Source organism: Numida meleagris, chromosome 1 (assembly GCF_002078875.1).
Source record: "Numida meleagris isolate 19003 breed g44 Domestic line chromosome 1, NumMel1.0, whole genome shotgun sequence".
NCBI lineage: Eukaryota > Metazoa > Chordata > Aves > Galliformes > Numididae > Numida > Numida meleagris.
The window spans coordinates 10,922,781-10,943,645 of record NC_034409.1 but is presented as its reverse complement, the minus strand read 5'-3'; the positions used below and the strand labels follow the sequence as shown (position 1 = coordinate 10,943,645).

General features: G+C 38.3%; 1 protein-coding gene across 4 annotated transcripts in view; it reads left to right on the top strand.

Annotated features, from left to right (window-relative positions):
* Window positions 1-20,865, top strand: part of CD36 (CD36 molecule) — a 37,094-nt gene that overhangs the window by 11,382 nt on the left and 4,847 nt on the right. For all 4 annotated transcript variants that reach the window (XM_021384469.1, XM_021384471.1, XM_021384470.1 and 1 more), the window contains 10 exons: window positions 2,163-2,397; window positions 9,663-9,823; window positions 12,016-12,160; window positions 12,900-13,079; window positions 13,197-13,288; window positions 13,664-13,710; window positions 16,667-16,736; window positions 18,289-18,476; window positions 19,241-19,359; window positions 20,384-20,457. In XM_021384469.1, the coding sequence (XP_021240144.1) occupies window positions 2,278-2,397; window positions 9,663-9,823; window positions 12,016-12,160; window positions 12,900-13,079; window positions 13,197-13,288; window positions 13,664-13,710; window positions 16,667-16,736; window positions 18,289-18,476; window positions 19,241-19,359; window positions 20,384-20,457 (1,196 nt within the window). In that variant the 5' untranslated portion in view covers window positions 2,163-2,277. The remainder of the gene's footprint in view (window positions 1-2,162; window positions 2,398-9,662; window positions 9,824-12,015; window positions 12,161-12,899; window positions 13,080-13,196; window positions 13,289-13,663; window positions 13,711-16,666; window positions 16,737-18,288; window positions 18,477-19,240; window positions 19,360-20,383; window positions 20,458-20,865) is intronic.

Below are 20,865 nucleotides of genomic sequence, written 5' to 3'. Positions count from 1 at the left end.
TTATGTTCAGTTATGATAGATATATGTTATTTACTTCTGTGCAAATAAGTTGTGAGTGCTCTTCATTGCAGTTGTGTAATGGATAACTGGAGTTGCATAAGATGACCTATGTCTAGACTATGGTTGCATTGTGTTTGGTGGGAGAAGGGTGAATAAGTTTGGAATAGGCAGAAGTTCTTAGCAGCCAGTTGTTTCTATTTATTACTAGTGATTATGGGGGATACTTATTCTCATGTAAAAAATCCACTGGAACAGCTTGTAGAAGCTTAGATGGTAATGTATTTCAGTGGAATATGTATTTCTGTTGAATCTGAAAAGCTTCATTATATAAGCAAAGAAAAATAGTATGTCAGTATCTAAAAGCCCTTTTCAAACACTTATGGAAAAAATAACTTCCATTTTTAATTTTATAATATATAGTTACAAACTTTCTCATTTAAAAAAAAAATATATATATGCTAGGATGGATGAAAAACAGGCAAAAGATGGATGTCCAAAGCAGATGAAAGGAGTGGTCTGGGCTCAGGTGTAGACATGATGTTATTGTTGTGACAACAATGTGTAGGACACAAGAGGGCACAGCATTAGCCTGCTGACCATGTACATGGTGCCAGTACATGATGTGTGTGTCCTTTGTCTCTCCCTCATTAAAAAGGGCATCATAACTGCGTATGGGATTTACAAAAATAAAATGTGGCTCATCCTACAACTGCTTTACTATTTAGAAATCCAGGAAGTTTTTTAGCCCTTTAATTGTGAGTAAACTGGGAATTCAGGTTGAGTTGTTCTTTCATTACATCCTTCTGTTTTCCTTTGCTCTGCTTGGCCATGAGTGTGTAATTAACTCTACAACTAACACCTGTTTTAAAAGTGATTTAGAGATGATCCCAACAAGCTGACAAACAGATGTTGGTAAGAATAAGAAGGACTATGGTTATGACATCTAAAATAGATAAGAGCTGATTTACTGTTATCTGGAGGTCAAAGGCAAATAAGAAACTGAGAAATTCTGTGGGTGAGACTAATTCCTGAGCAGGTATAAATTACAAATTACGCAGCCGTTTTCATAAGCATTAATAAATATGACAAAATATTACTGGGAGCTTATATTTTACAATTTCTCAGCTCTGGTGTCATTGTGATTTTGTTTCTCACACCTTCAGATAGGGCCAGATCTCAAGACACTCAAAGACAAAAGCCAGCAAATGTTGTTTTCCAGTGAATAATTGCAAACTTCTATTTTTTTTTTCCTGACACTGAATGAAATATAAGATGCTATACACTTAAAGATCAAAACCTAGGCGTTTGTTAAGCAGTCTGCCTTTCTGTAAAGCAACTGAGATTGGTGAAATCAGCAGATGGCGTGGATGGCTGAGAGTAAGAACTCAACTCTTACAAGGAAAATCCAGTCATGCTTTGGCCATGAAGTAGCTGAAGCTTTGGGACAAGTTTTTCACAGAGGGAGTGGTGAGGTGCTTGAACAAGCTGCCCAGAGAGATTGTGGATACCCCATCACTGGAGATGCTCAAGGCCAGGTTGGATGGGGCCCTGGGCAGCCTGATCTAGTACTTGATCTAGGTGAAGCAGACATTCTATGATTCTATGAAACAAATTTTTATCCCTTCAGTAGTAGACTGTGGATTGACAGAGGTAAGAGAAGACAGACTTTGTAGATGCCTCTCATTAGAGACTGCCACTCCCACTAAAGTGTGTTGCAGGCCCAGCCTGGGTAGCTTACACAAGTGATGTAAACTCCTGATTTTGCCTGAAGTGGTAGCCATGAGCACTGCAGGCTGTGAACAGAGCTGAAGGCTATAACCTCCTGCTTTGGCACAGGGAGATTTCTTAGAAAGTGTTTTCCTAAGGAAGAATGTCAGCTGAGTACTAATATGACAGTTTTCCCAGAGCTACAAAAAAAGAGAAAAGGCAAATGAAACAACATAATGGTCTTTAAGAAAACAAGATGAAAAAACAGATTGTTGTATGTGTCAAGTGACTAGCACACCAAATCTGTATAAAGCTTTTTTTTTTTTTTTTTTTTCACTGTTATCCACTATCTGACTGTTTTTGACATGCTATCTTCCTACCTGCTTTACCTCATGTACTTTGTATTTTTGACCTTTGGAGTGTAATTTTTGTTCACTCTCTCTGTATATTATCAGCTTCTCTCGTGAACATCAGTGAGTCTGTTGGGACCAAGAAGTGTGAAAAAAAACTTGGAGGATTGCAGCAAGGATATTTTTATATTTCCTGTCTGCACCCTGTCAAAGAAGAGGAATGACCTGTAACAGAAGCTGTGGGCTCCTCACGGGGGCTGTCATTGGTGCAGTGCTGGCCATCTTTGGAGGAGTTCTGATACCAGTTGGAGATAAGCTCATAAGCAAAGCGATAAAAAAGGTACAAACTATTTCTTTTTTTTCAATCCAGTTGTTTTCTGATTCATGAATAGTCATTATTTCTGAATCTTGTGTTCTGTTTCTGCTTTTTTTCCATTTTTCTAACTTCTTTTAAACCTTATGTAATGTATTCAATCCAACGTTTTGTGGGAATAGTTGCTGCAGCACTTACTTTAATATTTTAATTACATTACCATGTTCACTTGCTCTTTCATGATTTGCGTGAGAAAGTAAAATTCTTTTTGAGATGAATTTTAATTAATCTAATCTAGAAGTCTGTTTTATTTTACTGCAATTACAATTGTTACTGTTTTCTTCTTTTACCACTCTAATGATCCAACTGTTTTTCTGCATTTTTTTCTTAATTGGGACTCACTCCATGCACTTATACATGCACTTCATGCAACTGTGCACTCCTTACTGCACATAACCTACACAAACTTCTAACACAGAATCTAGTCTTACACCTGAGTTCATTCAGATCATGTTCTGTGACTACGTAATTTAAACATGCTTTGCTCCATGAGAGTACAAAATCTCACCACACATATTTCCTTGATTCAAGGAGTGTGAATAATAATTGGAGTGTTGTAGACCTGGCAGAAACATTTCCCCTTCTCTCTCCGTCTCAATCTCTTTTCAGCTGATTTTCTTTATAATCCAGTTTTGACTGTAATTAAAAATGAGAAGTTAATTTGTTAAATCTTCAGTGAAAATGAGTGTATAACTGAGGGTCTAAACCATGCTTAAAAGAAAAGACCATGGAAGCCATGGAAACCAGTTAAAATTGTCCCATCAGACCATCCAACAGTTAGAAATCAGGCTTTGGTTGCCTGATGAGATGGTTAGTCTTCCTAATCATCTGCTGTGAAGCTGAAGATGCTGGAAACCTTGGAGAGAGCTATTTAAAGACCCTTCTGGTAGACTGTCCATAATTTATTCAGCAATGTAAGTCAAACAGAGAAGTGGATAAATGAACAGTCAGGAAATGTTTCATTGCCTATTGAAGCCTTGCCTAGATTCCACCTCCACTGTATTCTTTCTTGATCTTTTCAGATTCATAGAAAATAAAAAGAAATTATTAAATGAAAAAGAGAAGTGTCTCTCTACACAAAGTCCCACCCACCTTCTAGTATTTTACAAAAAAAATAGAGACATATTGTCTACAATTGCAAATGATTTAAATTGATTGAAATACTAAGGAAACTGAAAGTTTTCATGTAAACATGTTATTTTTAAATGTATATCTCCTTACACTAAAAATTTACTTCCAGTTAATCCAGAATCTTGTCTTGTGCCATTCAGTATTTTCAAAGCAAATTACACACACTACAAATGTTGTCATCTGTTTACTTGTAATAATGAACCAGTTATACAGTGTACTTTGCAAATATCTACATATGAAATTATACCTGCACGAGTTCTTAGTAGTAAAGTTTTAGAATAATTTTTCCTCTTCCTCTTTATAATTTTCTGCATTGTGATCATGTTTCCAGTGTTTGTAACTATTTCAAGACAAATTGTTTGAAGTATATAAAAATGAAAATTAGTGCCACTATTCATCTGAATAATACAAGAGTACATTTGTAGAGACTTTGTTTATCTAAGTAGTAGGGTATGTTTTGTTTTTCTAACAAGTCAAACTGGATTATTTCTTCTCTGTCACGCTGATTATTCAGTGAGACCATGAGACTGTAAGACAATTGTTTTTCTGAAAAGATATGCCAAGGTACATACCGCTAAAATACAGGATCGGTTCAGAAGTTGCGCAGGAGGGTCTTGAATCTACCTAGTTCTCATTTACTTGTGTAAATGATTGCTAATGAGAAAAACAAATAAACATTTCAAATTCATATATTTTTTTCTGTGAAAGACATATGCAACTTCTCTATCTAAACTAATGAAACTAAAGCATCAACTGTCTCCAGTAACATAAGCAATCATATCACATATTTCAGCAGTGGTAAAATTGATTGGCTTCCATAGTTTTTTAGGACCAAGAACTGAAAAAGGACTAAAAGTTTTGATTCAACAAAGCCTGAATGGGAAGTCTAATATGTGGGAGAACTATCATGACATAAAGTAATAAACGTCTATTCCTACTTTCAGCTACAAAATGGAAGATTGTTTGTTTTCATGGAATTTAGCTACTTCAATTTCACAAGACCATATTGTTTTCTCCAGCAGCCCAACATACACAACACATAAACTAGTAGCGATTTTCTTGCAGCCTCAGGTATACACAACATCTTTCAGTTCCCCCAAAATGATGGTATTTGTTGGCTTGACTGTGTGCAATTTTCTTCATCTGAAATCACGATTACTGAGTTTTGTGTAAAACAGTAAAATACAGCAGGCTTCTATTGCTGACTGCCTCAGCAATTTATGTATTGTTGGTTGACCCATCACCAGTGGAAAAATGTCAGAAATAAAAGGGGTTAAAGTTCCCACTGGTTTCACTCAGTCTTGCACATTTAGGTCATGAGATGAACTTATCTGTGTAGCAATTGCATACTGTATAGCTACCTTTGTTAACGATACTTAAATATAAATACTGCATAAGGTAGTAGAGATAGATACTAGGAGCTGATGTATTTCTCCCTGCCCATGGCAGGCAGGGTGGAACCCAATGATCTCTAAGGTCCCTTCCAACCCAAACCATTCCATTATTCTATGACTAGGGAGCAGCTGTGAATTGTTTGTTTCCCATATTACTCTACCTTTCATAATATCATAGTGGACAAAAAGCATGGCAAAATTACTAGGTGAACATATGAGATATGAGGTCAGCTACAATGAGGGGTAGTATTTAGGGGTGGCCTTGCAAATGATCAGACGGACAAAGCCCAAAGACTTGCTGGTGTGGGGACATTAGTTCTACTAAAAGAGAACTTGAATAAGGAGAAAATTCTAGATTTTCTTCCACTTTAACCCACAATTTTCACTCTTAAAATATGTGGCAGCAAAACATACACACCTTCTTTGTCAAAAATGTTTTACAATAAGGGCCAAGTGCCAATAAAAAGAATAGTCTTACTCCCTTCCTCCTCCTCCCTCTTTTGTCCTTCTGCTTCCCATGTTTAAACCCTGGTTCTCATTTGATCCTCAGCCCTTCCCACACAGCTGAGACAAGCATCACACTGGTAGAAAAGTAACCCAACAAAATAAAAAAAGGAAATAGTCTTCCTCCAGTCCAGAAAGTAGAAATAGCTCCTAGAGGAATGAGAACTGGCCCAAAGGAAGGGGAAGGCAGATAGGTCAGGTCCAGGAGTTAGCGGTAGCTGGTTTTTGCCTTTATCTTCAAAGCTGTCAGATCAGGATGGCTGTCCTCTTAAAGCTGTCTCCATGGTGGTATTAGTGCCATTTTGTGGATGGGCTGCAAATCCATAAGGGAACACACTTCAGCCTGGCTGCCCAGCTACTTCACTCCCTGGCACCTCTTCATATCCAAGGTCATTTTTCCCCATTAGTGTTTCCCGAACATATAATATAGACATAGTTATTCCTGCATGAAAAGTAAGGGAGAGTCACCCCACCTTTCTATGTGGACAGCAAATTAGCTCTTGATTGATAAGAAGGTACATAGTACAGTACCGTAAAATACAGTAGGGTACAAGGCATTAAAATGATTGTCACATAGCCTACAATCTCAGCTGATATAGAGAGTATTCCTGGTTATTCTAAAAAGCTGGTATAAAGTCCTGCATGCTTTTAGATTTTCTTGCAACAGTGGAGGTAGGATGAGAGACAAAGGTCCATCCTTTTGAAGAAATACGATCACTTAAAGGGTGAAAGCTGTAAGGTAACATGTTCTTTACATTGTTTGAATTCAGTGCGAAGTCATGAGATATGATCACTGCAGAATAAATGTATTTCAGAGTGCCCCAAATGTCTAAAGCTAGGGTCAGATAGTATGCTACTTCTGTGCCTCTCAAGGATGGAAGGAGAAGTCCTACATCTCTGAGCAAGATCTGCAGTGGTAGGGGAGTCCGCATGTCATTCTGTGCAGCTATAATAATACCTAGTAAAGGGGTATAGGGGAAAAAAGGGATGGGTGGAGGGAAACCTTAAAGGTTTTAAGAAACCAGTAACGTTGCTTTCAAATTTTGTCGCAAGGTTGCAACTCTTCTGTTCATTGTTGTGCCTGTTACATGCTGCAAACTTACAGAGAGCTTAGTTTGTCTTCTTGATCATGTAGCTGCCACAGATCCTTAACCACTCTCCTGTCCCGGTTGCACAGAAGCAGGAGGTCAAATTCTTGCCTAGGCTGCCATCCAAATACCCTGCTGAGTACAAGACACAGGCAGACCCTGAGCAGACTAAGCAGCACATGAATAGAGTAGACTAGACTAGACTAAAGTAAAATAATTAAGGTTGGAAAAGATATTAAAGATCATCAAGTCCAACCATCTACCTAACACTATAAGCACACTGCTAAACTATGTCCACACATTTTTTAAATATCTTCAGGGACGATGACTCCACCACCTCCCTCAGGAGTCCATTCTAATGCCTGACCACCCTTGCTGTGAATAAATTCTTTCTGATATCCAATCCAAACTGCCTCTACTGTGACTTGAGGCCATTTTCTTGTGTCCTATCACTTGTCACCTGAGAAGGGAGAATTAACGCACCGCTCAGTGCAAACTCCTCTCAAGGAGATGTGGAGAGCAATGAGGTCTTCTCAGCCTCCTTTTCTCTAAACTGAACAGTCTCAGTTCCCTCAGCTGCTCCTCATACGTCTTGGTTTTTTAGTCTTATCGACAGCTTCATTGCTCTTCTCTGCACATATTCAAACAACTCATTATCCTTCTTGTAGTGAGGGGCCCAAAACTGAACTTGGTACTCAAGGCGCGTGATCTGACTATAGCCATGTACAGAGGGACAGTCGCTTCCCCGGTCCTGCAGGGCACACTACTTCTGATACAAGCCAGGACACCATTGCCCTTCTTGGACACCTGGGCACACTGCTGGCTCATGTTCAGCTGGCTGTTTACCGATACTCCCACGTCCTCTTCTGCTGGGCACGTTTCCAGCCTCCCTTCCCCTGGCCTATACCACTCCATGGGGTTGTTATGAGCTGTATGCTCCAGCCAGCACTTACTCTTGTTGAATGCCATACAATTGGATGCAGTCCATCAATCCAGCCTACCCTAATCCCTCTTGCAGAGACTTCCTGCCCCCAGACAGATCAACACTCCCACCCAACTTGGTATCATCTGCAAACTTACTGAGGGTGTACTCAATCCCCTCTTTAAAGTCATTGATAAAAATACTAAACAGAACTGACCCCAATACTGAGCCCTGGGGAACAGCGCTTGTGAGCAGCTACCAGTGAGATTTAACTCCATTCACAATGAACCTCTGGGCCTGGCCATCCAGCCAATACTTTACACAGCGAGCAGCATATATTCATTCAAGCCATGAGCAGCCAGTTTCTCCAGAAAGCACTGGAAAACAGTATCAAATGTCTTGCTAAACTCGAAGTAAACAACATTTACAGCCTTTTCTTCATCCACTAAATGGGATGTCTTATCACAGAACGAGATCAGGTTAGTCAAGCAAGATCTGCCTTTCATAAACCCATGCTGACTGGGTGTGATCACCCAGGTGCCGTGTATGTGCTGTGTGGTAGCATGCAAGATGATCTGCTCCGTGACCTTCTCTGGCACCAAGGTCAGGCTGACAGGCCTGTAGTTCCCGGAATCCTTCTTCCCGCCATTCTTTTAGATGGATATCACATTCGACAACCTCCGGTCTTTATGTTGACCTCCTTCTCCCAGATCCTTTGAGTAATTATTTATGAAACCTGAAGAGTTAATTTCGAAACCATGGAAAATCTCTCTTCACCGGGGGAATGGCCTTCCCCACTCAGGATCACAGCTGGAACAGTCCTTAGCCTCCTAGGGTTTGCAAAACAAGTTTGAAGAGAACTATAGCTATCAGGTCTGAGTTCAAGCCCTCAAGCTGATATCACATTTGCTGTGGAAATGTTTCCTTCCCTATCACAGAAATGCACATGAATTATACCAGAAATTTGGACAACAAGCTCAATGCTTTATACTACCAGCAAGGCCTTTCCAGCTCCACTGTAAAAACAGCCCTTCCTCAGGCAAAACCTTGTCTGTGTCAGGAGTTCTGCAAGATGTCACATTCATTTGTGAAACAGTGGTTCTTAATTAGTAGTATTCTTTTTTGAATGGTGTTTGCTAAAACTCTAGAATCAGAAAATGAAGATAGAAAGAAAATCTAGCAAATTGTAATTTAAATTGTCTTTTCTTGCCACATAACTTTCTGGAAGATTCCAGTTGTTTCCATTCTGTGAACTGTGAACTGTGAAACTTAACTAAATAATGTTGCACAACTCAGCTAGAAAGTATGCTATAGGCTGGAGATAGGCTGCTTAGAGTTTTCTTCCTATTGCAAAACCTTTTCTAAGTTTTTACCACCAATGGGTTTACAAAAATCCATTATTCCAGGTCTTTATGAAAATTACATAGGAGGAAGTGTAACGTAGACCAGATGGAGTGGACATATCCCTGTCAATATGGGAAACATAACTTCAAACTCTTATTTTCATTTTTCAGTCCCAGGTACTCAATATGCATTTATCATAGAGTGTCTGAGTGCCACACACAAAAAGCTGTTGGTCACAATTCCCGTGTCCTGTCTGCTCCTTATATTCCTATTTTGTCCTCATCTTCTGAATCTGGGAAACCTCCCTAATGAAAAAGAGATGTCATAGAAAATGTCAGTCTCAGTCACAAGAATTTTATGACAAAAAATAGTCCTACATGAGCATTATTCACTTTCCCCGGCTGTAAAATGACTTAGTGCATAAACTAGTGCTGTGATCAGAGATAGTGCTCATCTCCCGTGGGACACTGGCAAATGTATGAAAGGTAGTTTATGGACTTTGAAAACAGCTGGATAAGATTCAGATATTCAAAGATTTTCTTCTTACAAGTAATCAGTGGATTTGGAGAGTGGAAACTAAGGTGATGTGCAACCACAGCAACAGGAAAGCTTTCTATGGGGTACAGTAGTAATTATATCAGCCTTGTGCTCACTTATTTTAGGGGGACTTAGTTTTGTCAGTCTGCCTTCACATGTTAGCCAAACGTGTATGTACTATATGCCTTTTCTTGATGACAATACAGCTTTTTTCTGTTTCCTTGGGAACCTTCTATACATATCTGGAAAGTAAACACTGCTTGTCAGACATTTTTTTGTTGTTAATTTTAGGTTTGTTTTTTTCCCTTTCAGGAAGCTGTCATTTCGAATGGTACCATTGCATATGATAATTGGCTTGTGCCAGGAAGCTCTGTTTACAGGCAGTTTTGGATCTTTAATGTGGAAAATCCATCAGAGGTTTTAAACTCGGGAGCACGTCCAAAACTCGAACAAAGAGGACCTTACACATACAGGTAAGCAAAGTCCCCACATAAATGATATATCATATCAGAAGTTTTGTTAGACAAAGTTCCGCTGAGTTAAAAATGGTTTTGAAAAGCCCAGAATCCTATTTTAGTCAGACTTGTAAAAAATGCCTAAAGATTTGCAGCTATGCAAAGCAATCACAAGCATTCCCTGTACTGTGTTTCGCATTTAGAAAATGAATATAAAGTAGGTATTCAGGTATGAAGCTATTTGTGCTTCTGAAAAATGATTACCAATTAGCAAGGTGTTTACCATAAAAACCCAGGCATGATGCCTTTGTTGCTTTTCAGTGTTTGCCTGCCTCTTAGAAGAGTATGCCAGGTGCCTTGAAATACGAGATTGTCTTATCAGCCATCTATGACACATACTTGTTTTAAGAAAGTGTCTTTTTTATTGGTCTTTTATCATTTTTTTAATGTATAATTTTTTCATTCCCAAATTTCCCCCTGAAAAAGCACTTTTTTTTTTTAAGGCACTAGCTAAGACTGGGATGCCACAGTCCATCCTCTTTCAGGAAAGCTTTTAATCAAGCTTTTGCTTGATTTTAAATCTAATGTTGACATGGGACTAATTGGTGCTTCCCAAATTGCTAAGCTCAGTTAGTGCCCAGATGTTACTGGTATGCTTGTTATGATATTATTTCCTAATATAATAGGTTATTTCATTCTTAATATCTTTTGGGGTGTATACAATATTTGCAAAGATGGTTTTGTACTGCAGCGTCTAAAGGTGAGGTGCTTTAATGCCTGAAAGATTAATTTCTCCTTGGAATATCTTGGTTCATACATTACCTGGGAATACATTACCTGCTTCATACATTACACAGGAAATGGTTACACAGGAGTCAAGAAACTAAGCAGCTAAGAAATACTGCAGAAGGTAAATTCTCACTAAACAGATATATTGTGGGGGTTCGTATCCTCTCAGGAGTAAGTCTGTGCAGAATGCATAGATAAAACTATGTAAGAAATGATGGCTGTTATTCTTCTCACTGCTGCACTTGTGCTCACCTACAAAATGAAAGATACATCCTATGATCAGAGATACCAGGTCTACTTGAATGTCTGGAACACTGGGTCTCTTTATCAATCTGCCTTTGAATTTTTAATTACTTACTGTAAAGTTTAACAACTGACCTTGAAATGGCAGTTATCCCCATGAGATTCTCTTTGGAAGTGGAAAATTTTGTTTGAAGTCTCTTGTTTCCAGTTATATGTGATGTTGGTAAACAAACCTCCCAACTTCTAGATAGCTTCTTTACACAGTAGGCCATTAATTAAAGTGATGTGCACTCAAACCACTCTTGAGATGCAAAGATCCAGATGCATTTGGGGTAAAGCCCACGTGCACTGGCTACACCTATACTGTGGGTAAATGTGCTCTGAAATTTCTGATCCCCCCACATGCAGGCTGGAAGATCTGATGGAGCACGAATCCGTTCTTGAATGGAGCCAGTATGGACTTTGTGGTCCCACAGTGTAGACTAACTCATACAGCGCTTGCTGGATGACACCCCTACAGTGGGGTCTGCAAGAAGACAGAGACATAAAGAGTTGAGACAAAGCCAGGAGTGCAACAGCTTGGAGATTTCTGCCTCAGTGATTCACTAATAGAAATATAGGCACTTACGAGCACACAGGAGAAGGGCTTTTGTGTTTCTTAGTGGTGTTGAAAGACTGCTTGTAGATCCCCATGCGGTTATGAAATGTTAAAAAAGTAATTTCCATTATAGATTTCACCTGTCATCTCTTTCATTGGAACACAAGCCTATCACATCAAATCTCATGAGTGTTATTAACCATTCTGAGTCATTCCTTTCTAATAACATGCAACAATTAAAAATCTTATAAAAATGTGATGAAACGTAACTAACTCTGAACAGAATACAGGAAAATACAGAGTTGATTACTGAAAGAAGAAATTATAAAGAAGTATTTGTTTGGATTTTAGTGTCAAGCAAAAATGCATTAGTCATTAAGGAAATGTTTACAAGAGAAATACATAGTACATGTTTAAAAATATTCAAATGAAAGTTTAGAATCCTTTTAGTGGTTATAAAATGGCAAACATTCATTTTAAAAGTGTTCATCAGAGTTTTAAAAAAATGCAGTCAGACCTGGTTATATGTTGATGCAAAAATCAGATTTTAAAATATTCTGTTTTTATTTTGTATTTCAAGGGTGCGATATTTACCCAAAGAAAATATCACAGAAAACCCTAATGGCACAATATCTTACATGTTGCCTAATGCTGCTCGTTTTGAACCTGATATGTCTGTTGGGACAGAAAATGACACCGTCACGTGCCTCAACCTCGCTGTTGTTGTAAGTCAAGAAACCAATCCATAATATCCAAATTTAAATGTAGAGATACTGGAGGAAAAAGAGGAGAATTTAGCATTTATAATGCACATTCCAAGGACATATTGCTTTTACATTAAGATTTCCTTATATGCCCAGGGTAATCTCTACTATGAATGAAAATTGACTTGTTCTTGCCAGTGAAAGCAAAGTCACCAGCTTGGACAGAATGCAACAAAAAGCATCCTTCTATGCAAGTATGTGTGGGAAAGAATTATTATCAGCCCTGTATACTTTCTGAGTAAAAAATAATGGCACTTCAGCAGTTGATTGTTTTTATGCAGGATACAGTCATCTTGTTCCTAGCATAATTTCAACACCATATTAAGTCTAAACCACAGCCAACAGGTAACAAGGCATGTGTATTTATACTTACGTGCTTACAGTGTGTGTGAGTCTGGTATATGTGACATATGGACACCAGAGGTAACAAAACCAGAAGTGGTAGAGTCCATGTAATATGCACTGGAACTTGAAGTATAAAGAGTTTATGGATGATCTAGTGAACTCATGTAAACAGTGAAGACAAATCATCTGGTTTTATGTAAGTTATATCCAGCAATTTTTTTGTTAGTGTGTGTCAGCTGTAAGTAAAAATTTAACTTACAGTGAGTTCTAAATACATTTCTTACCAGCTTTGCCAGGGATTTCTTGGATTTGGTTTGTATTTTTCATCCAAACATTAATTTTATTGCTGTTATAGGCTGCACCCGCTGTGTATACAAACAATTTCATCCAACTACTATTAAATACTTGGATTAAATCTTCTAAATCAAGCATGCTGCAGAACAGAACAGTGAAAGAAATACTATGGGGATATAAAGACCCCTTCTTAAGCAAGGTTCCCTTCCCCTTGGACCCAGTTCTGGGAGTCTTCTACCCGGTAAGTGAAACCATAATAATAATTCACTTACAATTTTGTGAATAAAAGTTAAGGCTGCTGCTGTGAGGAGGAGAAATCTGACGGTACTTCTGTTATTCCTTCTTGTGTCTGTTACAGTATAATGGGACATCTGATGGACTTTACAGAGTGTATACTGGGAAAGAAGACATAAGCAAAACAGCAATCATTGAAAGTTATAAAAACAAAAGGTATCATAATGTTGTATATATGAAAAAACAGTACACATTTTCAAAGTATGGATTTTAAGACATGCCTCAAGCTTGATCAGTCTCCAGGCTTAGTAAAATTGCCTCTGTTTCAGCTATTCATTATTCTGAGTTTGGATTTAAGACAGTTATTGATTCTTTGTTACAAGTAATTGCTTCTGCCTTGCGTACTTAAATAGGTATATCCTATTTATCCTATTCTACAGTATCATATAGCTTATCTGAATGCAACTGATTTCTGTCCTGTGCCTTTGCTAACGAATCAGACTTATAATGGAGCAGTGAAGCTTAGCAATAATGACATGATTTTCGTGGTATAACATAATAAATGAAGCTGTGACTTTTTTTATGTTAAAGGAATCTTTCTTACTGGGAAGGTTACTGCGATTTGGTTAACGGCACTGGTGAGTCTATTAAAGCTTTTTGAAACTTCAAGTCATTTCTTAATATTGCAAGGGAATAATGAGATACAATGCATCATTTAAGTCCTCATGGTTTTAAGAGTCCTGTATTCTGCTCATTAAATGTCTATATATAAATACAAATGTATACACACTGCTGCTGACATTTTTATACTATTTTATATGTATAAAATAGTGTACACTATTTTATACATATTTAAACACACTTCAGCTAGAGTAGATGAGGAAGAGGAACAAGAAAAGATCTGACTATTTCTACTAATTATCTGCCTGTTACGATATAAGCAAGATTCTTTTTCTTTGGTATAGCATTTGAAACACAGCATATCTTCCTTTTAGTAATGTATATTCTTTTGCACTGTTGAATAATAAAATTACATGTATCAGAATGGACAGAAAAGCTTTTCCTGAGATAGGAGAAGAAATTGATGTGGCAAGAGTAGTAGCAAGTGAAACTATATAAAGAAGAAAGGTAGGTTAGTTTGGGTTCAGTAGCTTGAAGAGGAATATTTTTAAATTTGCTTTTGGAATGCTTATGAAAATTGTTGTGTTGTTTAAGGATATATTTATTCAAGGGGATGCATTTCTTCTGGATGAGTGACAGTGTTTCTGTAAGGACATCAAAATCTGTTGAGCTGAGGCTGGCAGATACCATGGAGGAGACTTGAAGAGAGATAACCTCCCTCCCCAAGTCCCCACCCCCTGTTCCCAAATCCCCAGTGTGGTTTTATGTATAAACCAGTGAACCTGGCAATTCATTTTGAAGTATTTCAAATAGTTCTCATGAATCTGAGTTTCCAAAAGTCTGTGAACTGGGAAGAAATTGTTCTTTTGGGGAGTAATTTTATTAGAGGCAGTATTTTCTTAGGTTCTGGAACTTACCTTTTTTGTTATGAAACCTGAAATCCATTTGTTTTCCCACTGTTAGCTTTTTCTTTGTCTTTCTCTGCAGCTGATGGAATAAACACTCAGGTAACAGGACTGTGTGCTTCAGTACTTTGAAAGTGAGGAGAGTTTCACTGTTGGCAAAGGTCATTGCACAGTTTATATGAGCACTCAGTATGACTGCTAAGGAGGGGACATATGTTTAGAGAATCAGCAGGTTTAAAATGTTGTGTGAGTGAGAATTCCTTTGCATCTTGTAAGCTTTCACACCAAAGCACAGCATGTTTTCTGAGTAAAAGTAAATAACTAGATAAAAAGACTAAATAGCATGCTTGTACGGCTTGAAGTGAGTCTGTATTTGCAAACATTCCAACACTGCCAAGATTTACAATAGAGTGTATCTCCAGGACAATCTTGGATTGTCTTTAAGGAAAAGTGCTTCTGTCAGCAGTGGGTGAGCAGCAGTGTGTAATTTGGCTTTCTGGCTCCTGCCAACTAGATTCAGAGATATCACAGATGTTTTCCATTTCTTGGTTAGAATTGCTGACTAAGAAACTGAGTTGTAGCAAGAAGTAACAAATGTACTGGTTAAAAGATTGTTACAACACCTTGCTTGGAAAATGGGTGAGACTCCTCTTACTCAACACTAGATGCATGCAATGCAGAAGTATGCTTCTGAACTGGCAGGCTGCTCTTTTCATGCAAGTGGGAGAAAGACATCAGCAAAAAGCTCTTCCTCTGACCTTCTGTGCTTGTTTCCTAGGAGCTCCAATTGAGCAGTTTTGAGTGAAAAACATTTAGTACTTTTTATTAAATAGGCACTTTTGAAGACTAAAGCTGCATTTCTTATAAATGGTAGGTGCCAGCTGAACTACAAGTGAACCAAGCATCTGTAGAAAGCTTTAGACTACATGTACACTGAAGCAATGGCAGCAGGTATTGAGATTCGTATTAAGTAGGAATGGTGTTTTTTTCCTTTGTTTTTTGTGGACTTGATGATCATAGAACCATTAATGTTGGATAAGATATCCAAGATCATCTCGTCCAACCATCTGCCTGCCACCACTGTTGCCCACTGAAGCATGTTCCTTAGTACCACATCTACATGTTTCTTGAACGCTTCCAGGACAGTGACTCTACTGCCTCCCTTGGAAGCCCGTTCCAGTGTCTCACCACTCTTTCGGAGAAGAAGTTTTTCCCAACATCTAACTTGAACCTCCCCTGGCTCAACTTGAACCCATTTCCTTTTGTCCTATCACTGTTACCTGGGAGAAGAGGCCGGCCCCCACCTCACCACAACCTCCTTTCAGGGTGTTGTAGAGGGCAATAAGGGCTCCCCTGAGCCTCCTGTTCTCCAGACTGAAAAATCCCTGTTCTCTCAGCTGCTGCTCATAAGACTTGTGCTTCAGAACCTTCACAGCTTCATTGCCCTTCTATGGATACGCTCCAGGGCCTCAATGTCTTTCTTGTAGTGAGGGGCCCAAAAGTGGACATAGTACTTAAGATGCAGTCTCAGCAGGGCTGAGTACAGGGCAGCAGTCACCTCCCTGGTCCTGGAATTGCTTGAATTGGAAGGGAACTTTAAAGGTCATCTAGTCCAAGCCCCCTGTAATGAACAGGGACACCTACAGGTAGATCAGGTTGCTCAGAGCCTGATCCACTCTGACTTCAAATGTTGCCAAGGATGGGGTGATGGGGCGTTCACTACTTCTCTGGACAACCTGTTCTAATGCCTCACCACCCTTACTGTAAAAAAGTTCTTCCCTATATCCAATCTAAATCTCCCTTCTGTTAGTTTGAAGCCATTTCAACCTTGTCTTATCACAACAGACAAATGACATAGATTCACAACTTTGGAAAAAGAAAAAAAAATAGCTGCCATTATTTGGCTTGCCTTCTGTGTTCTGTGGAGTCCTTGCCGTCGTACAATAACTTACATAATTATTCTCTCTAGAAATGACTCATGGCTACTTTTTTTGCTTTTTTTAATGGGAAAGTAACAGCTGAGCATTGAGCTAGAAATTAATTAACATCTGCTTTATTTTTTTCACAGATGGGGCATCATTTCCTCCATTTGTTAAGAAGAATCAGGTACTGCGCTTCTTCTCCTCTGACATTTGCAGGTATGCTGGTCTCTTCCTGCTGTGCATGCATGTATGCCTCCCAATGCTCTTTCTTTCTGGAGGGATCTCTGCTGGAGGTTAGATTGCCGAGGCAGTTCCAAATGACTGTTTCACCCAAGCATGAGTTAATGGGTGAGCTGTGCTCATGAGCATAATTCTAGCACTTTCGTTTGTGGCAAGTAGCAAGCTATTTATGGTGTGTTTCATTTCAGACACTTACAGGTGTGTAATTCAGGAATGCCTTTGCTTATTACAGAGGGGGACACTGCTGTGAGCTGTTACAGACACTGAAACCCACAGGGTTCAAAGACTTGATCTTTCAGGATTAGGTCAGCCCCTCACATGCCTACGTGGTCTGAGCTGGCAGTTTAGCCCTCTGCAGAGGCTGGCTGGGCCCATTTTGGCGATTTCTGCTGAACATCATCTATGCAGAGCAGAATTTACTGTCAGCCACCAGATACTCAGAATTATTTTCCCACAGGCTATTTTTACATATTTTATGTATTAACAAACAAACTAACCTGCTTAATTCATCCCATACTGATGGATTTTCAGCCTGCTTCTTCTGCTATGGTTATCTGGTGTCCCTGAGTTTGCCAGTGGGATAGCTTAAATCAATATGAAGAGATACTAAGGGCATCAGAGTGTATTTGTTTTGGGAGGTTTGATCCCAGTATTTATTTTACTGCCTGGAAACATCTGCTTCCTTTTAAAAAGGGATAAAGTAGATCATTTGCTTTGCAAATTGTTTGCTTTTAAATATCAGTGTTTTTACATGCAGGCATTTTTTTTTTTTTTGTGAAGTAATTGTATCTCAACGTTTCTCAAGTTATGGGAAAGGAAACTCATAACGCAGAAATTATAAAATTCTTTAGCTTAATAGGGCATAATTTGAGAGCTACCTCTGGCCATATAATTCTCACAATTAATGAACAAAGAAGGGCAATAACAACCTCCCAAAGGTCTGGGATGAAACGAGGTCATGGAAGAGGTTTCTGACCATGTTGCAAGACCCAGAATCCTTCTTTCCTTTGGCTGCAATACAGAGTGTTGCTGCCTTGGTTAGATTACTGCATACCAACCATATCTCTTTATTAGTTTGTAATGTGTCAGCAAAACAGTTTGAAGTGGTATTCTGGCTCATATGCAATGGAGTAAGTATGCTGCCTGCACCATAAAGCTTAGATCTTTATCATCAGCTCAGAAAAAACACTGTAATCAAGAGCATATATATTGGTAACTATCTCTAATATAGTCCAAAAAAATTCAAACATTTCATTATAACAGTGACTTTAGAAAAGTGTAGCAAAGAAGAGCTCTTTGTTTGTTTGTTTTGTGTATATTGTTTATTGGTATTTTTATCTGCCTTTTTGTGTCTTGCTGTGCTTACCTGTGAGTGGGTACCCCTCTTTGTGAAAGCACAGAATAGTCTCTGTTAATGAGGAACACCCTTACAAACTGTTGGACATGGGCTCTGTGAAGTACTTCTTTCTTTTAAGAGACAAAATTCAGATTTTCAACCCGAGTGACATTTCTCCTTCTTTATATTTAGATCAATTTATGGAGTTTACCAGACCAGTAAGAACGTGAAGGGAATTCCACTGTATCGCTTCACAGTTCCTCGCGAAGCGTTTGCATCACCGATTGATGTTGAAGATAACTATTGCTTCTGCACGGATCAGGTCATATCCCAGAACTGCACTCTGGCTGGAGTCCTAGACATTAGCTCCTGCAAAGCAGGTACAGCCGGGACATGGTACTGCCAAACAGGCCATCTGACTGGGGGGAAAGCATGTGTCCTGTAGCTGAGGTGTTGCTCTAGGATCCAGGACGTTTGTGTTTATCCACAAACTTTTCCACGGGCTGCCTGTGAGAGCTTTCCATTTTTGTAGCCTCATTTCCCAAAATGATGGCTATAATATTTCTCCGTTTTGCATCACACTATGAAGGAAAAAACATGATACTACAGATTGCCTACTGAACTTCTCAGGAATACACATATAGAAAGGAAAGGAGTGGAACTCTATATAGGAACTGTACAAAAGCCAGAGAGAGTCACAGTCCTTGTATTTATGATAATTCACACGTACAGTGTGTGTGTGTACGCAACTATATGCACATGAATGAAGTGAGAGACACCATCAGCTTAATTTTGCATTAGTACAGTGAAGTATACTCAGTCTGCTTTTGGTACAGAGTGGGCAGCGTGAGTTCCTTTCAGGCTTGCTTTCTACTAAAACGAGATCACAAGTGTGGGGTGACACAAAGAAACAGGATTTGTAACCACAACTTATTTCACCATGCAAATTCTCCTGATGAGAGTAGAATCACATAAAATCTCCATTTATTGTTGTGGAGGCAGGGGAGACATTAATGGTTTTTTTTTTTTCAGAATCGTTTCTGTCTGTATAACAAATAATGTGTGCATAGAAAATAGCTTCAGAAGATGAGCACTGAAACAAGGTTTAATGATTCAAATGAATTTTTTGTTTGTTTTCAAATAGGAAGGCCGGTGTATATCTCTCTTCCACATTTTCTTCATGCAAGTGAATCTATATTGCATGATGTTGAAGGTCTGAGCCCAAATGAGGAGGAGCATGAGACATTTCTAGATGTAGAGCCTGTAAGTCCAAATATTTAATATTTGTAACTCAGTAAATTCGTGACGTTTAAATTTAATTGCAGTCCATAGGTCTCTTAGCAGAGGCACAGAGAATTCAGTATTTTTATGCTTTTTTTTTTTAAGATCTACTCACAAAAGTGTTAAGCTTTTAGCAGGGGATATCTAGAGCAAACCTTTGTCTTATTCTGACCTTCAAAGTATGGAAAATAAGCTTTGATTTTTCTTCATTGGGAATACAGGATTAAATAAATTCCACGAAGTTTTGAAGTGTGTTGGAATTTATCTATGACTTTCAACTACTTTATAAAAATTGTTTTCTATGAGATGTGTTCTATTCCTTTTACACTATTTTTTCCATAGTTAACAATTTTTGTATGAATACTATTTCAATTTAACTATAGTAAATGGATATAGATCAGATTATTTCCAAGAAAATCGCTGAAGTCTGAAACACAACTGTCTGCCTGATTCTACAACAGAACTAGTATAGTCATTGTGACTCTGGTTGTGCAACAGAGCTCCCAAAGTAATGAATTTGACACCTCTGATTTTGTTTGCCTCCAGTTTTACCTTTACTTTCAGTGATCGATATTCTTACATGTGTTTATTTTGTATGAATTGTGTGATGAATTCTAATGTTTCAAAATTTTATTTTGCTCTGAATTTGGATGAAAAGGTAAAATTCAGGACATATCCCTAAAATAGGTTTTAGTCATGTAATTTTGTGTTAAGATAACTTACAGTCAAGATTTGTTTCCCTTCATTTGAAATAAAAACATCAACCCAAGTTTCCTAAATCTGATATGAATTTTCTAGAGGACAGAGGTAGAAAGGAGATGAAGAAAAGATCTGACCTTTGTTAAGAAATGTTTGCTCTGATATAAAATGTTTTCTGCCCTATGCTAATTAAACTTACATCTCTTATGGAAGTAGACCTTTCAGCCAACATGTGCATTCAATTTATGCATTTATGCGTTCAATTAAAAAAAATAAATCAGTGGTTTCTTTTTTTTTCATTTTTTAGACCACTGGTTTTACACTACAATTTGCCAAAAGACTACAAGTAAACCTCCTTGTGACGCCTTCAAAAAGAATTGAGTACGTATTTTATCATTATTTTGTTTTTAAATATTTAGTATTAAAGTACACTGGTAGAAATGGGAGAAGGAATGAGAATACTTCACCAAAGTTTTTCCTGTGTCTCACAAAAAATATCACTCACGACTTCCCAGAGAATATAAAATTCAGTGAAAGAGCAGCCTTCTTGTGCAAGGCACTGCCCAAATATGTGGACACATATCTGATTTCCCCATAGAAGCTTACAGTGCAACGTGTTCTTAAAAATAACATCCTTACAAAACCCAAGTAGAGGATGAAATAGAAATGAAAATATATTTTATGCAATAAATATATGAGATATGATTTATGCAGTTGGATTTTATCAGAAGGGTAAAGGGTCCTGTCTCCTCTCCTCTCCTCTCCTCTCCTCTCCTCTCCTCTCCTCTC